The sequence below is a fragment of the Psittacula echo genome, assembly GCF_963264785.1.
Source record: "Psittacula echo genome assembly, chromosome: 1".
Classification (NCBI taxonomy): domain Eukaryota; kingdom Metazoa; phylum Chordata; class Aves; order Psittaciformes; family Psittacidae; genus Psittacula; species Psittacula echo.
This window is the reverse complement of record NC_137735.1, coordinates 3,366,424-3,383,571: the sequence shown is the minus strand read 5'-3', so window position 1 is coordinate 3,383,571 and position 17,148 is coordinate 3,366,424. Positions and strand designations below refer to the sequence as shown.

The following is a 17,148-nucleotide window of genomic DNA, read 5'->3' as shown; positions in this document are numbered from 1 at the left end:
TGCAGTATTTTCACTTACTCCTTCTCTCCTCTTTACTCTCAGTTGCTGTTCATCTTTCTCCATGCAGCATGGAGAAGAGAAGCTGCGTGGAGACCTCAGAGCAGCCTTCCAGTATCTGAACGGGGCCTATAAGGATGCTGGGGAGGGACTCTTCATCAGGGACTGCAGTGACAGGACAAGGGGTAACGGGTTCAAACTGAAACAGGGGAAGTTTAGATTGGATCTAAGGAAGAAATTCTTTACTGAGAGGGTGGTGAGGCACTGGAATGGGTTGCCCAGGGAGGTTGTGAGTGCTCCATCCTTGGCGGTGTTCAAGGCCAGGTTGGATGAGGCCTTCGGTGACACGGTTTAGTGTGAGGTGTCCCTGCCCATGGCAGGGGGGTTGGAACTGAATGATCTTAAGGTCCTTTCCAACCCTAACTATTCTATGATTCTATCTCCCCTGGCTGTATCTGGTTCTGTCTTCAATCAGATGTTCAGATGAATTCTATCCACCTTTGTCCAAGAATTCCCTCCCTGCCATGGGTTGCTAAATTCCTTCCATAATGAGGTTTCTTTAAAATTCCTGTAAGCCTTCTCTCAAACTGGAAGGATTTTGTGCCATCCCATCACAGATTCCAGTTCAGAGACCCAGGACAGCATCAAAAGTCTTTTCAAACAACAAAAAAGCCATTTCTGCTCCCTATTCAATTCTTGGTAATCCTTTACAGGCTACAGTGACTTTTTGGTGGCTTTCCAAATCCTCACAGGCACATTTTTAAACATAAAGCACGCAAGAGTAACCTGAATCTAGGGTGTGCTTAGCCAAGCATCAGATACTGGTGAAGTTCGAACCCTAACTATTCTATGATTCTATGATTCTAAGTTCACTCTCAGATGAAACTCTGAAGGTTTTAGGCATGGCTACAGCATGATGAAAATCACAGAGTTTTGCTCTATTTTGTATCAGCTTTATAACCAACTGACAGCTCACATTACCTGGAGGACTAGACATTCTGCACTGACCCTCCTATAGGTACCTCATAAGTGACATGAAAAAAAAGGTAGGAAACAGTTATCATGGAATCATGGCATGGTTTGTGTTGGAACGGAGCTTAAAGCTCATCCAGCTCCAACCCCTGCCACGGGCAGGGACCCCTTCCACTGGAGCAGCTTGCTCCAAGCCCCTGTGTCCAACCTGGCCTTGAACACTGCCAGGGATGGGGCAGCCACAGTTTCTCTGGGCACCCTGGGCCAGCGCCTCAGCACCCTCACAGGGAAGAGCTTCTGCCTAAGAGCTCAGCTCAGTCTCCCCTCGGGCAGGTTAAAGCCATTCCCCTTGGCCTGTCCCTACAGGCCCTTGGCCAAAGCCCCTCTCCAGGTTTCTTGTAGCCCCTTTAGGCACTGGGAGCTACTCTAAGGTTAATTATAATTAACTTTGGCCAGCCTCTTTCCATCACTCCACCTAAAGCCAAATCTTCCTACTGAAAGTAGACAGAACTAATACCAGCCTTTCATATGTGTTTAACACTCAAATCAGTAAGCAACCCCATGTTTCCTCTGAAAGAACTACCAGCATGACAGCAGCAGGGCTGAGCTACACGAAAGTAAATCTGGCCTTTTTGCCTAACTTGGCTCATTGCTTTTTAAGCAGAGGTTAATCTTTCCCCTCCCCATGCATCTTAATTTCCAGCTTGCTGGCTTCTATTTAGCATTTTTAGGTTCTGTGCTTGTACTTGTTTGGTTTTCTTTTTCCATTTGGCTCTTCTGTCACATTCTGAAGCCCTTATCTACACTGAACTGAAGAGGACGTCACTGAATGTTGATCAGAAGAAGTTAAAATAACCTTAAACTGAAGCCCACGTTGGTCTGAATCGACCAGAAAACATGTTCCTTTCCTTCTGATGCAACTAAACTTGCAATTCCTCTGACACAACTAAACTTGCAATTCCTCTGACACAGCACTGCCTTTGGCACACTTCACAGCACACTATGGTATTTATAACATCAATAACATGTCAGAGGGCTACAATATTTAGCTGGTTGTTGCTAAGGTTTTGTGTTCTGGTTTGTTTAGTAAGTTGATCCCTCTTCTACTCTTCTAATTGAGTAGCAACTTTCTAGAGTAAATGACTGGATCTCCTCAGCAATAGTTGTTGGAAGTGATTAAACTGATGACAAATGTGGAAAGATTGTTCTTCCTAACAACAGTTAATCCCGTATCACAATCAAATGGGGTACAGTTAAGCAGACGAGAGCAAACTAAGTGTGGATTATAGGCATTGCTGGTTTTCTACCTTTGTTCAGTACCTGGAACGTTGTAACTCTCAAGGATTCTTACTGTTTCAGGCAAATCTACAACCTGACAAAGCAGTGGAACACCAACCTCGTTGTATAAATCACTGAATTCTTCAACCACATCTTTCGGGATCCTTTGCCCGTTGTTGGTAAGATGATAAGCCACCCCATTCTTGGAGTAAAGACTGATCCGGCCAACACTCCTCTCGCCATCAGTGGTCTCTTCAAGTAAACCATTGTCTTCTGCTAGATGATAGACTGGGTTTCCATGTGAACCATGAATCCACGTAGCTCCCAGTTCAAAAGTGGCGTGCCCTGCAGGAGAGTAAAGCAAGCAAAGCAGTTAGTGAAGCCCAGCTTCTTGAAAGCTGGTCACATTCAACCCTGGATGTCCCTGTGCAATAGCAGACCAATTGCCCAAGGTCGACACAAGTTTGAACATCATTTGAGGGAGCTTCCTCTTGTTAGACATGTCTAACACATGAAGCGTTCTTCAGACCTTTCCTTCAGGATACAAGTTCAGGTAGTGCTAGAAGGATGGGATCTTTTCAATAAAGATACATCACAGTGACACGTCTCTGATACTTAAGGCAGAATCCAGAATCTCCTAGTTCCCAGCGCTTATCATGGTTGTTGCTAGCTGCTTTATCCTTGCTACTTGGCTTTTCTAAGTCATCTTCTCCAAACCTGCACTTAAGAACATAATCAGACAGCAGAGGATGAACTGATCATGTTGCAGCACAAGCCCTGTACTAGTGGGAAGGAAAAGAGAAGAGGCTCTAAGAAACCTCACTGCACTGCTGCAAAAAGGACATACAAGAATACTCACATAAATACTGTAGTTATAGGGAAAGAACAGAGTACCTAAAGACTTCAAACACAGTATTCAAGAGGAGGGGATGGATACCAAGACGCAGGAAGAAAAGCATCTACAGCAGGGAGATGTAGGAAAATTTAGGTTGCCTTGGGACAGCATCATTGGCCTGCACACTGACCCTTGTCCTGTGATTAAAAATGGATGGTATTTGCAAGTATACCTCAGATTAACGGCAATACAAAAATGCATTTCCATTCCCCAGATGAGTAAATAGGTTCTATTTTATTATTTATGCCTTTGAAAACCTAAATTGGGTTCTTTAGAAAGATACACAGTCAGGATGAACACCAAAGGCATTTAGCCTTCATCACCTACACTCTCTGCCTGCGAAACACAAGGAGTTTGGTCAGCCCCACTCTCTCCCTTTGGGCATGTAAGGATAGGACAAGGGGAATGGCTTTATCCTGCCAGAGGGGAGATTGAGATGAGCTCTTAGGCAGAAGCTCTTCCCTGTGAGGGTGCTGAGGCGCTGGCACAGGGTGCCCAGAGAAGCTGTGGCTGCCCCATCCCTGGCAGTGTTCAAGGCCAGGTAGGATGGGGAGATGTTCAGGAGCACAAAGGAGGTGCTAAAACTAAGCCTGGGTCATGTTCTTCACCCACAGTTTTACAGATTCTCAGAACTCCAAAGCTGATTTCAAGTCCACCAAAGCCGAGCTCTCCCAGCATCCCAGCCAGCACCACGCTGTGCCGCTCACTGCCCAGGTGTGTGAATGCCTGATCATAGTTAATAGGATCCTGCTTGATGAAGAAAGGATCATGCAGTTACCAGCCATCACATACTGCTTAACATGTAAATACATGCTCAGGCAGAACAACACTGCAGCACTCTGCTGTAATGCAGTCAAGTAATGAGTGAGAGCTCCAGGAAATGCTGCTCTGAGACACTGCCTCCAAGGGAAGTTCCATGTGTCTTGTTTTTCAAGCATACAACCACCTCCTCATTAAAGAACACACCGATTTCCCTTCAAAATACCTATTATAGGACAGGAGAGCACAAGATTTCTACGTGTACCTAAAACAAAGCATGTGCTTCAGAGCAAACAACATCAAGTGTGAGCATTTAAGGTACCACAAACTCCACTACACTCCCACAGCACCCAGCCCAGTGGAAACAGCTGCTGTACCCTGGCAGCCAAAGGTACAGAGCTCATAAATAGTGCATCTGGCAGCCACTTGTTAATGCAATCCTCCTGCGAGTCCTCACATGCCAGATCAGCAGCAGCAATACTGCTTTATGTCAGCTTGCTCTCCTTCTCTTTATCTATGGGGCACCTGAGCTTTGGAAGTAAGAAATCTTCCTCTCACTGTCTTGGTGCTTGGTAACAATCATGCTGTGTTCCAAGTTCTCCTGTTTTCAGTGTGGCATATAAGCAAATAGCAATAAATTAGGAATAGTCATTCTTAGCTGTGAGACTTAGAAGCTCCCTATGATTGCTAGCAAGCCGATAAGCCACTTGTACCTGGTGTAAGTTACACGCTGAACTATTGAAGTCTAAAACTAAATAACATCTTTTAAAATAGAGACAACTAATTTACTTTCAGGGCCTTAAAAGACTTTGGTCTCAATACAAATCCACTTCTAATGAATCCTTCAATACAACAAGGAATGGAAAAACCCGTGCTCCTTATTAATCCTCGCTGAGACACAAACAGCAGTCAAAACAGGCCTACACACAACAATATACCATGCCAGCAGTTTTCCAAAGGAACACAGAGATTGTGTATCAGGACTTGGGAATTTTCCCATTTCACTTTGCAGTCCTGACTAATCCTTGAGCATCCTGTCATGAAATATCACAGATACAGGTGTTCTATCTCATGTACAAGAAACACACTTAGAACCCCCAAACACACAGAACCCTCTGCCTCACCTGAGCTAGAAATGATGAAGCAAACCTCTGAAAATCCAAACTATTCCCCTGTGCTGAGTGCATTCAGTTGGAACTAGATGAGCTTTAAGGTCCTGTCCAACCTAAACCATCCTCTGATTCTATGATTCTTGTAACTAATGGGGTTTGCACCAGGGCTCTGCCCCCCCAAACCAGTGCTGCCACGACTGGGCTGATAACACAGGGAGATGCTCTGTGCAGCTGAGGGGAAATCCTGTTCCCTGCAAGACACAGCATGGCTCAGTGAGAGTGGAAATGTCAAGATACAACCCCAAGAAGGTGCTACCATAGCTCTGTTGAAGATTTAAATCAGTTCTTTAGTCAAGTGTGCAGACAGGGGAGTGGCCAGAAAAGTTTAACATTTCAATGTTTAATGTTTAAGTTTAACATTTGGGGGTTGGAACTGGATCATCTTAAGGTCCTTTCCAGCCCTAACTATTCTGTCATTCTAAATGCCATTTAGACAGGCTGGGTTTGTTCCACCTGGAGAAGAGAAGGCTCATGGAGACCTTGTCACCATGCTCCAGTATTTAAAGGGCGGCTACAAAGAGGATGGAGAATCCCTTTTTACAAGGAGTCCCATGGAAAGGACAAGGGGTGATGGGCACAAGTTACTGCTGGAGAGATTCCAACTGGAACCAAGAGGAATATTTTTTCCCAATGAGAACAGTCAGCCATTGGAATCATCTCCCCATGGAAGTGGTGACTCCCCAACATTGGACACTGTTAAGACTGGGCTGCACAGGGTGCTGGGCCATCTAAGTCTAGGTCACGCTTTGCCTAAAAAGGTTGGATTGGATGATCCTTGAGGTTTCTTCCAACCTGAGGTTCTAGTATCCCAGACAAGCAAATCAAAATGGTCCTATGTTGAAGACCTGGAAAAACCACTTCTATAAAAGGATTTTGCAAGCTTTGGCCAGTTGTGAGAAATGAGCAGGTAGCACAGAAGAGAACACAGCACAGGACCATGCTGCCCTTTTTGCCCTTACACCAGGGAATAAGGAAGTTCTGAGTCTGTGCCACTTGTTTAGATCACCGCTCAACACAGCTTCAAGACGGTTTAGCTAAAGGACACATGAAGCTGCGAAGCACACAATGGGCAAGAACACAGACCCACCTTAGGAGAGAACTGCAGTCCATACCCACAGTGTAACTGACAGCTTGTAGAGGATAAGACAGATGGGTTTAAGAAAGACATTAAAAGATCAAGACCTTGGGTTCCAGTCCTTTGCTCTGCAAATCACATCTACAAACTGCCAGATCTCCACCAGCCTGCTCTTGCCTCATGTTAGTTCACAAACAGGAGGTATATTCCCAGCAAAGACACGAGTTACATGTGAGGGTGTGCAAAGGTGAGAGAATTGGTCTCAATACCACTATACCACCACTGTTTTCACAGGTGCACTGGCAACATGATTTATTTCTCCCTCAAGATTCCAGGTCTTTAACACTTCCCTCCTCCTGCAGACACGATCCAGGATATTTTTAATCCAGTGTATTGTGAGTAAAGGACACACTTCCCATTCCAACCTCTATGCCAAGTCTCGGCAGCATGGAAAGTGCCCTATTCCAACCCTGGAAATTAGATTTGTCCGACTGCCTTCTCATTCATTTCCCTTCTGCAAGTTCATAGGACACGGCTGTTTATTATTGAGTAAAACACAGTCAGTGATGCAAGCACCTACGCACAAATAGAAAGAAGGGCAGCGAGAGGCCAGAGTTAACAACACAGAGTGGGATCAGAAACAGAGCTAAGTAATTGAAATCAGGAAGGCAACTCAGTAGAAGTGAAGAGCTTTTTGCCTCCTACAGAGAAGAGACAGGCAATGCCCTTCTAGATAGCAGGAAAAGTCTCCTTCAGAACAGCTTTTGTCCCAGTAGTTTTGCATTTAGAGATTTGACAAACTCAACTGATGCTGGATTAAAATATCCAGTGTCTGCTGCACCTTTATTACACACTGAGAAAGGAAGCTCCAGAGGTAGGAATGATGCAAATCAGAATGAAAGGATATATTGAAGAGGTTTTCCCAGCAGCCTGATTCACAGTGGGTGGTGCCCTACACACTAAATTAGTCCTAGGGAAATGAATGGGGCTATTTGTGAAACAGAATAGCCTGAAGCATTCCCCTGTGCAAGTGATGGAAGTCACAGAGAACCAGCCCTTCACCAGCCAGATTCACTGATGGCTTTTCATCAAGTCAAGCTCAAAAACATTGGTGGAAACTGTCTCAATACAGTTAATCACAGACCTGTTAAACAGAGCTCTCCCTGTACCAGTGATAAGTCACTGACAGCTTTATTTCACAGGGTTTGGAGCAGCCCTCCCTCCAAAGAGATGCACAAACTGAAGAGATGCACCAACCTCCAAAGAGATGCACAGCTCAGATTCACCACCCACCTCCAAAGGCACCAACATCCCACCTCAACCAACCTTCTTCTGGCTGGAAAAGCACATTCCTAAGGTGAACTTAACCTCATGACAGCACTAAACCCTGTGAGTAGAGCAAAGCAAACCCCCCCCCGGGCTCCCCAAAGGCTGCTCTTACCAAGTTTCACACTCTGCACGCGGCCTCCGATGCGGTCAGTCGCCTCAAGGACAGTTACATCCGTGAAGCCGCTTTCCAGGAGCGCTTTGGCTGCTGAGAGGCCTGCAAGCCCAGCACCAATGATCACTATTCGAGGCTGTCGCTTTCTCCGTAGGCCACTACTGAGAGGATCATCCGTGCTGTCTGCAGATATGTCACAACTTTGCATGCCGTCCAAGCTCTCTTTCTAAGGAACCTGAAGGGGAAGAAGCAAACAAGGGCTTTGTTCAGGGCAAAAACTTCTCCTCTGCAGTTCAAAATCAAAGAAGTGGAGCAAAAAAGAAAGGAAACGTGGGAATTAAACCCAGCCGTCCAAGTGGGATGCGTAAGGACAACTGAGGTCAAATAGGGATGCAACAACGTTTTAGACTGGCACAACAGTATTGGAGGCTCCGGACATCTCCACCCTCTTGCACCATGTAGACTATTTGAGAAGTCAAAGGATTTTCTATCTCCCATCTCTTTATATAACCTCCAAAAGTGGCAATTTTGTGGTAAAGACAAAGGAAAAGAAAACCACGTGCCCACTGCTGACAAGTCCCACAACACAGAGATGAAGCTTCACTTTGCCTTTGTGGCAACCACAAAGCACAAGCTGCAGATCAGATAACTAGGGGACTAGGTAAAGAGGATTTAGCTCAAAGCACAGAGATCACAGATCAAACCAGTCATTACAGAAATGGTACAGATAGAAATGTTTCAACTGATGAAAGCCAACAAGGGCCAGCTCAAAAACTCAGCCACGGGAGGTAACCCCTGTCCTGCCACATCAGGATCAGCCTCAGTCTTTGATGAAGAGCGGTTCAAACCCATACCAGCCCTCACTAGTGCAATTCTATGTCCACCTACCCAATGTGTCCAACTGCTCTTCCAAGCAGTATCCTATTGTTCACATACATCCTTAGCTCTCAGGTCCCATCACATTATTTTAGCTCATGGCCTGAGCCCATGGTTAAGGTTAAACCTTAATCAGGGATCAGCAGTGTAGGATGTCTTTATATAGAGAACCATAGAATCAACCAGGTTGGAAGAGACCTCTAAGCTCATCCAGTCCAACCACTCCCAGCACTGCCAAGGCCACCACTAACCCATGGCACTGAGGCCTCGTCTCCACGGGCTGTGAACACTTGCAGGGACGGTGACTGCAGCCCTGCCCTGGGCAGCCTGTTCCAATGCCTGAGCACCCTCTGGGGCAGGAATTGTTCCTCAGCTCCATCTGAACCTGCCCTGGTGCAGCTTGAGGCCGGTTCCTCTTGTCCCATCCCTTGTTCCTTGGGAGCAGAGCCCAGCCCCTCCTGGCTCCATCCCCCTCTCAGGCACTTGTAGGGAGCGATCAGGTCCCCCCTGAGCCTTCTCTTCTCCAGACTGAACCCCCCAGGTCCCTCAGCCCTTCCCCATCACACTGTGCTCCAGGCCCTGCACCAGCTCCGCCGCCCTTCTCTGGCCCCGCTCCAGCACCTCAATGTCTCTCCTGTAGTGAAGGGCCCTGTAACTAACCCTGCTTCTGCCAACAGAGTTCCAACTGCCACTGAACAACACAAGTGACACTGAGCCAGCTCTGGCTGCAGTTGAGATATAAACTTCTACCTGCAATTGCATCAATCATCTCACTGTTTTCATCTCCTGACCAACAGATCCCAGCTAGCAGATCCTTGTCATAGGGAGCCAGACATTAGTGTTTGGAGAGTTATTTCCAAGCTCAAGTCAAACACGTCAAGCACCCGACGCTTTCTAGTCCATGGGGAAAGAGTCACGACTCTTGTCAGCTTGACAAGCAGAAAGGCTGTGAGCAGCCAAACCCAGGCACCGGTCTTCTGAGCAAGCTGGATTTGAACGCAATACAAGAGGCAGGAGTGAATGATTTCCTCCCTGTTCCACAAGAAATAGTAGAGATCTGGAGCAGGCAGAGAGATGGAGGATGCAAAGCTTCCTCCCTACAGCAAGCCGATCAAGTTTCCAGCTAGAGACACCTCAAGACTTGCCTGTACTTGGCTTTGATGCTGATGCATTCCTCTTGTGGACTTCACTTGAGCCCTGTCCATCACTGGTCCTTTACCTCCCTTTCCAAGCACGTCCATTTATTGACTTTCAATCTAACAAGTTAAGAAGTGATGTTTCTCTGGGTTCAGATCTTTAATATGGGCCCCAAATATTGGGATCTTGGTATTCGGAGCTTCAGGGAAGTCCACCACCAGGATATGAAGGCTAAAGCAGCACAGTTATTAACTGGTACCTAGGAAATTCCACATTAAGTCATACTGGAGAGACTAGGGTTGGTTCAAAGAGGAATGACCCTCTTCTGGCAGCACCAGCTTCCAGCAGTAAAGGGATCCAGTATGGATGCTGTAAGGCAGCACTAATGTCTGGACCTCTGAGCCTAAGAAGCCCTGGGACTTCTCCCCCATGCATTTGCCAACTCCTTTCTGAATCCCTCTGTACTTTTGGCCTTCACAACCACTTCTGGTGAGCAGCTCCACAGTCTATTACCCTAATGCAAACATTAATGTTCTTTTGGTGGTTTCAAACCCAGTATGTGATGAAAATTGAGGACATTCCCCAAAACTATGGTGGAAGAAACACTGAACACTCATTCCCTGTTCATATTCTCTGTGGTGCTAAGGACCTTCATATACGATCCTACTCACCTCTATTTCAGGAAGAAATAAATCTTAACCTGGCTAGTCCTTTGTGAGCCATTATAAACCCACAGCTGAAATGACTCTTACTACAATCACAGCATGGTTAGGGTTAGAAAGGACCTTAAGATCATCTAGTTCATCTCTTCAGGACTTATTACAACCCACAGACATTCTACAACACTCTCCACTTCTCAGCCAGTCTCCAGGAAACACGTTGATCCATGTATTTCAATTGCCACAGCAAAGAAACATCTTTTCTGCCGTCTATATCCTATAGAATGGAATTGGTTTAGCTCAGCTCCTTAAGCACAGCTTTCCTAAGTGAACTTGTGTGAATTCTTCACATGAAAGCTTCAGTTTCTTGTCCTCCCCTCCTGTTTCAGCATTTTAATACTGGATTAGGTGGCCTGTCCAGACAGATGAGACAATACCAGGGTATTCTGTGTGTACAGAATCCTGGTTTAGAAACCGCCCTTGATTAGCCAACAACCTGCACTGTACAATCAGCAGGGGAGGGCAATCAAAACTGAGCAAGAGCTTGAGCTTTCCAACCAGGATCCATGCTCCATGGGGAAACAACAGATGAGATAACTATCCGAATCCCCACTACACTCGATTTCAGTATCAATTATACACTCTGTTAGGCTTATAAGACAAGCACATAAAACACATTAGATGCAATGTTCTGCCTCAATACTTGCCAAGCCACCAGCCAGGGCTTGAGCCAGTATTACTGGGTCCCCTGACACACAGCTAGTTTGGCTTTTGACTTTTTGACTGCCAGAAAGGGGTTGCTTCTTCTCTTTTTGAAACTGTGTGTGAGTTGTTGTACAGTGAATCTCCCTGAGGCTGTGATTTGACTTTGGGTCCAAGAGCTAAATCACAGCTGCACTAAAACTCCCCCTGCTTTGTCTTGCTTACAACTTTCATGTGAGACAACTAACAGGCACTGGTGGTCAAGGCCAGGCTGGACAGAGCCTTGGCTGACATGGTTTAGTGTGAGCTGTCCCTGCCCATGGCAAGGGGTTGGAACTGGACGATCTTAAGGTCCTTTCCAACCCTAAGTATTCTATGATTCTATGGTTACCCACAAGAAACACCCAAATACCCATGTTCTTTCTGCCTTAAAAATATAGCTTTGAGCCTCTTACCTCTTGTGCATCAGTGTCTCCTTATGTTTTAATCACTTCTTCCAGATCTGCTGCCTTTTCTCCGTCTTTATCACCATCCTGCCCTTGCCTCCCTTCATTCATCCCTTCTCACTACTGCCCATTCCCTTGATTCAAAAAATACCTTCAAAAAGTCTTTCAAAACAACCTTTGCCCAAAAAAGCCCCTGAGCACAACAGGTTTCCAGCAGACAAATATTTGCAGAGATGTATTTTCTATGACGGGCATCATTCTACCAACCCAGAACCATGGGTTTCCATTCCTGGCATTTGTACCCTTCAATCCTATCAGCTCCCCATCCCTTCCTCTCTGCTGATCTTATGTATGCTCCAAAGGAAATGACTCTTTTCATCAGCATCTGTGAACAGCACTTAATACCAGCATTACCCTGGCAATAACTGAGAAATAACGCTGAACAGATTCTTGTGTTTCATCCTATTATTAAAGATATATTCTGCATATATTCCTTTATACAGAGTGCCTTTACTTGTGTCAATGGCAACGCAGAAACAGCATGAATGCAAATGCCACACTACCCTTCCCTACCTTTAATCCAGCAGAAACAGCAATAAAGCTCAGAGGAACGTCCACTTCATGGTATTTTCCTCTCATTTTGTCAACAAAGCCTTGCAGGGCACAAGGAAGAAGCCAGAGGATTAAGGCAGTTCACAACTCCTCTCTGTATTACAATACTCTCGGACCAAGCTATTCTTTGAGGACCTTTAAGGAAAAGGTCACCAAGGCTCCAGCAACTTAAAAATACAAAACCAAAATAAACAAGACCATTTCTCAAGGAAATCTGCTATTCTTAGCTCAAACACTCTTGTAGGACTATCCTTTGGGATGACAAAGCCTTAGGGAAGGCAACATACCGAAAACAAAGCTTGTGTAGGTAAAGGCTTGCCTAGTGCGACTGGGGTCTGTTTGGAGTATTTTCCACCAGGATTGGCTTGTCTTACAAAAAAGCATCCTTCCTCACCCTTTGGGCTTCACACCACACTGTAGATTATCTTACAGCCAGGAGCCATGGCTGTGAGTTCCCACTATTCAACAGACCACAGCCATGGTCATAGCTTATGGGACCCACCTTCACCCCAACTCATCACAGAATCACAGAATGGTTTGGGTTGGAAGGGACCTTAAAGATTATCCAGTTCCACCCCTCCGGCAATGGTCATCCCTTCAGGATAATCTCTCAGCCAGGCTGAGAGAGCTGGGCTGGGGCAGCCTGGAGAAGAGAAGGCTCCTTAAGGAAAGACTTTAGAGCAGCTCCAGTGCCTAAAGGGGCTGCAGGAAAGCTGGAGAGGGGCTTGGGACAAGGGCCTGTAGGGACAGGCCAAGGGGAATGGCTTTAACCTGCCCGAGGGGAGACTGAGATGAGCTCTTAGGCAGAAGCTCTTCCCTGTGAGGGTGCTGAGGCGCTGGCACAGGGTGCCCAGAGAAGCTGTGGCTGCCCCATCCCTGGCAGTGTTCAAGGCCAGGTTGGACACAGGGGCTTGGAGCAAGCTGCTCTAGTGAAAGGTGTCCCTGCCCGTGGCAGGGGTTGGAACTGGATGATCTTTAAGCCCCCTTCCAACCCAAACCATTCTATGGTTCCCATGCCTTCATTCATGCTGTGCAGTGGTATCAAAGCAACCAGTTTAATTCCTTGCAGATGAAACTAAACTAGAAGATGCACTCCAGCAGAACCAAAACGGGTCCCGTCCGCTAAGGTGTATTCATTATGGGACCAGAGCACAGCAAGTCCAACTTGGAGGCTCCAGGAGCACACACATGCAGGCTGGGAACCTCAGCAGTGACTCTTTCACTTAACACCTCCTAATACCATGATATACTGATCTAGAAAAGGCTTTTTACATCTCAAATGAGGCTGAGAGGAGCTGCACCTCCTGAAGAGGCTGTATTCCCACATGCTCTTCTGAGATTCCTGTACAAGATCCCAGTTTTCTTCCCTAACCACACTGTTGGCCTGAATGTTTTAGTCCTTGTGCAGAGTGCTGAGTTGACAGCCTTCACATCAACAGCCAGCCCGGAGGGTAAGCAATGCATCAACACAAACACCCTGCTGACCACACACACCAAGCAGCTCCAGCATGAACCAGCCAAAAGTCACCAGGATCACTTTATTCCCTTTAGGTTTTCAACTGATGGCGATTACTCACCATCATTAACCAGAAACCTAAACAATATTGTGCGTGCTTGAAAGGAACTGGGACAAAAAGAAGCCTTCATTTCAGCTGAAAGACTAAATGAAAGCACAAGAAATAAACACACTACTCTCTTATTATTGTTTTAAGTGTGCTATTCAAGATACTATCAACACATGAAGGGGCACTGCGCACACATGTGGTTATAATGCAGGTTTGGCATCACAACCTCCGAGTGTTTGCAAACAGGGAGTCCTTGACATCAAAGATTAATTCAATCTAAGCAGAGACAAAGGGAGATTGTGCAACCAAGGGCAGAAGCTGGGAGAATTCAGAGCAGAAACGTCTATTTTTAACAGTGGCACTAATCAGCTGTTGAAATGCTTCTCGCTAAACACAGAGAGGATGCTGCTTGAAGCCTTTAAATCAGGATCCAATCTCTTATGGACATTTATGAGTCCCCAGGAGACAGGTCTGGGGTGGTGGGAATGCTCCTGCCTATCCAATGGACATGGGCAGATTTTTCACAATGGATCTTTGTGGCCTTTGCACCTTGGGGATCTACCATGATGCAGATCTGCCTGTGAGCATGTGTGGTGTTATCATAGTGTCTTACGTCTACAGTGGTGTAGAGATGGAGCACAATAGATGTAATTATCTCTGCAAGGTCCTGAACCTAAGTCATGGCAATCCCAAGCACAGAGGCTGGGTGGACAAGGATTTGGAGGTGTTGGGTGAGGAGAAGCTCCCCATGGCCCAGCTTCAGTGAGTGCTTGAGCCCAGAGCCCCCCCGTGTGCTTGGTGCACCCCCAGAGCATGAGCAGCAGCTCAGGGAGGGGATCCTGCCCCTCTGCTGTGCTCTGGGGAGACCCCCTCTGCAGCCCTGATCCAGCTCTGGGGCAGCAGCACAAGAGGGACGTGGAGCTGCTGGAGCGAGGCCAGAGGAGGCCATGGAGATGCTGCAAGGGCTGGAGCAGCTCTGCCCTGGAGCCAGGCTGAGAGAGCTGGGCTGGGGCAGCCTGGACAAGAGAAGGCTCCTGAAGGGGAGACCTGAGAGCAGCTCCAGTGCCTAAAGGGGCTGCAGGAAAGCTGGAGAGGGGCTTGGGACAAGGGCCTGTAGGGCCAGGCCAAGGGGAATGGCTTGAACCTGCCCGAGGGGAGACTGAGCTGAGCTCTTAGGCAGAAGCTCTTCCCTGTGAGGGTGCTGAGGCGCTGGCCCAGGGTGCCCAGAGAAGCTGTGGCTGCCCCATCCCTGGCAGTGTTCAAGGCCAGGTTGGACACAGGGGCTTGGAGCAAGCTGCTCCAGTGGAAGGGGTCCCTGCCCGTGGCAGGAGTTGGAACTGGGTGAGCTTTAATTCCCTTCCAACATAACCCAGTCTGGGATTCTCTTATTTCAACCACTGCATACAGAAGATAAAAGCACTGTCAGTAGAACCCATATGCAAAAGCTCCACACCAGAAAGGTGATTTCCTTAGCGAATGTAAAGACACTCCAGTGCTCAGGTCATTGCCGCATTACTCAGTCTGGCACTACTTGTACTAGCGCACGGCTGTAATGAGTAACCTTTAGCTGAGCAACTGCAGCAACAACAGTTTCAATCATCATCTCTAATGCACTTTTCTTCTTCAGCTGAGGGAGAAGAGCCTGGGAGGATTACTCCAGCTGGAGCAATTTTATCTCCTTTAACACCTTTGCAGGCTTCAGACTCAGGCTGTCCACTGAGCACAGGATAGAGCAGATCCTATCTCTGAGTAGATACAGAAGTGAAGAAGGAGATGTCTGTCACCAGCGCTTCCCATCGCTGTGCTTCTCCACAGCTCCTGGCACAACAAACAAGCATTTTGTAACTTCTCCCTCTTTTCCCTTTTCATCAGCCTTCTCAGAAGCAAGCACATTAATTCTTATTGCTGTTACTTCAAGATGCTCTTTCCAAGCTCTCCAGGCTGTAAACACGTCAAAGGGGAAGACGTGTCTCTTTTTATCCTTGTCTACCTCCTTTTTAATCCAGCAGGTTGCACTCCAAAATCCTTTTTAGCATCCCTGTTTCCACCAGCATGGGTTAAGCATGGACACCCTTTCCACAGAAGGCAGGAGTGTTACTAATGGAACTAAGTGCTCCACGTCAGACAGTGACTGAACCAAACCTGCTGTTATAAAGTGCCTTTGTGCAGTAGCTGTGCAAACACCAGCGAGGTTTATGGCATCAGAAGCCGACACACCTCATTTACCCAGCTACCTGGAGAGCTGCAGGAGCAGGATAATGGTCTGCAGCCACCTACTACATACCAGGGCCCTTCCCAAGCTCATAAATGACAGCACATGCACCAGTGAGATCAAGGTTAACCAGTGCTATGCCTTGTGGGAACTCACCTTCAACAGCTGGGATGCCACCTGGAGAGTGGCTTTTCATCCTTATCCTCATGTTCAGGCTTTATCCAACTCAGTGCTTTAGTCTAAACAGGTTTGGCAGCTGGATGTGGGCAACTGGAACACGTCACTCAGCCCCACACCAGTCCTGCTGCCCTCTTTTGCAGGCATGGGCAGGCAGCAGGTTTTGGTGGTGGTGACCTGTTCTGACAGCTCACAGACACTGGAAGTGATGAGAAGGAGCCCCTGAAATGATCTCTACTCCATCCTGGTTCAAGGAGGACCATCACCAGCACGGTCTCCATGAATGCAGTGCTTTCCGGTACTTAAAACACGTAAGATAGATCCCAAATCCCTGCTTTTCCCATTCCTGTGATGTCATTCCCTTGCTCCTCATCACCTCTTCATGCTTGACCAGAGCCAGGACCTTTGCCAACACTGCATGGGGACAGGAGAGCCCAAGTGAGCAATTCTCCCTGGACCACAACAGGTTTTGAGTGGAGCATCTCCATAACCTCTGCAGCACCCTCTCTGCTGCATCCCACACCACCAGTACAACCCAGTTATCCCGTGTGCCACATCTTTGCCCACCAGCCCTGATGACAGAGAGATGACCATGCTCACCTTGCTCATCATGCCCATCCCTGGCAGCGTTCAAGGCCAGGTTAACAGAGCTTGGAGCAAGCTGCTCTAGTGGAAGGTGTCCCTGCCCATAGCAGGGATTGGAGCTGGATGAGCTTTAAGGTCCCTTCCAACCCAAACCAGCTAGTGATGCTTTGCCTTGTTACACCCATACCCCTGGACCACAACATTTGGTTTGCAAGTGATCCATTAACACACCAAGTAGCTCCATAAGCCTTCTCCACATTCCCAAGTCACCAAAACATGCTAACTGGGAAAAAAACTCCGTCCTTTTGAATGTTTAGAGGAGATTAAAACAAAAAGGGGGGTGCTTTTGATGAGGAAACCACTGCACATTTACGGCAGCGATCCAAGTTGGTTTAATGCCTGCAAACATCCCTCGAGTCAAATGAACTTGTTCAAAGCTGATTCACACCAAGGCTACTTTTTCAACTGGGTAGTTGTTGACAAGTAGAATATTATTTAACAAGCCCCAAGCATCTTGGCACAGAGTACAAAGACTTCCTATTCTGAGTTGGGTCTTTTTAAAGCTAACATATGGGTAGAGCAGGTTGT

The 17,148-nt window shown here is 47.1% G+C and overlaps 1 protein-coding gene across 1 annotated transcript in view; it reads right to left on the bottom strand.

Moving 5' to 3' along the window:
• The window catches only part of SMOX (spermine oxidase), a 52,926-nt gene that overhangs the window by 15,661 nt on the left and 20,117 nt on the right, over positions 1–17,148 (bottom strand). The window contains exons 2-3 of the mRNA XM_080632346.1: positions 7,590–7,824; positions 2,366–2,592 (exon numbers count right to left, since the gene is read on the bottom strand). Coding sequence (XP_080488472.1) covers positions 2,366–2,592; positions 7,590–7,797 — 435 coding nt within the window. The 5' untranslated portion in view covers positions 7,798–7,824. The remainder of the gene's footprint in view (positions 1–2,365; positions 2,593–7,589; positions 7,825–17,148) is intronic.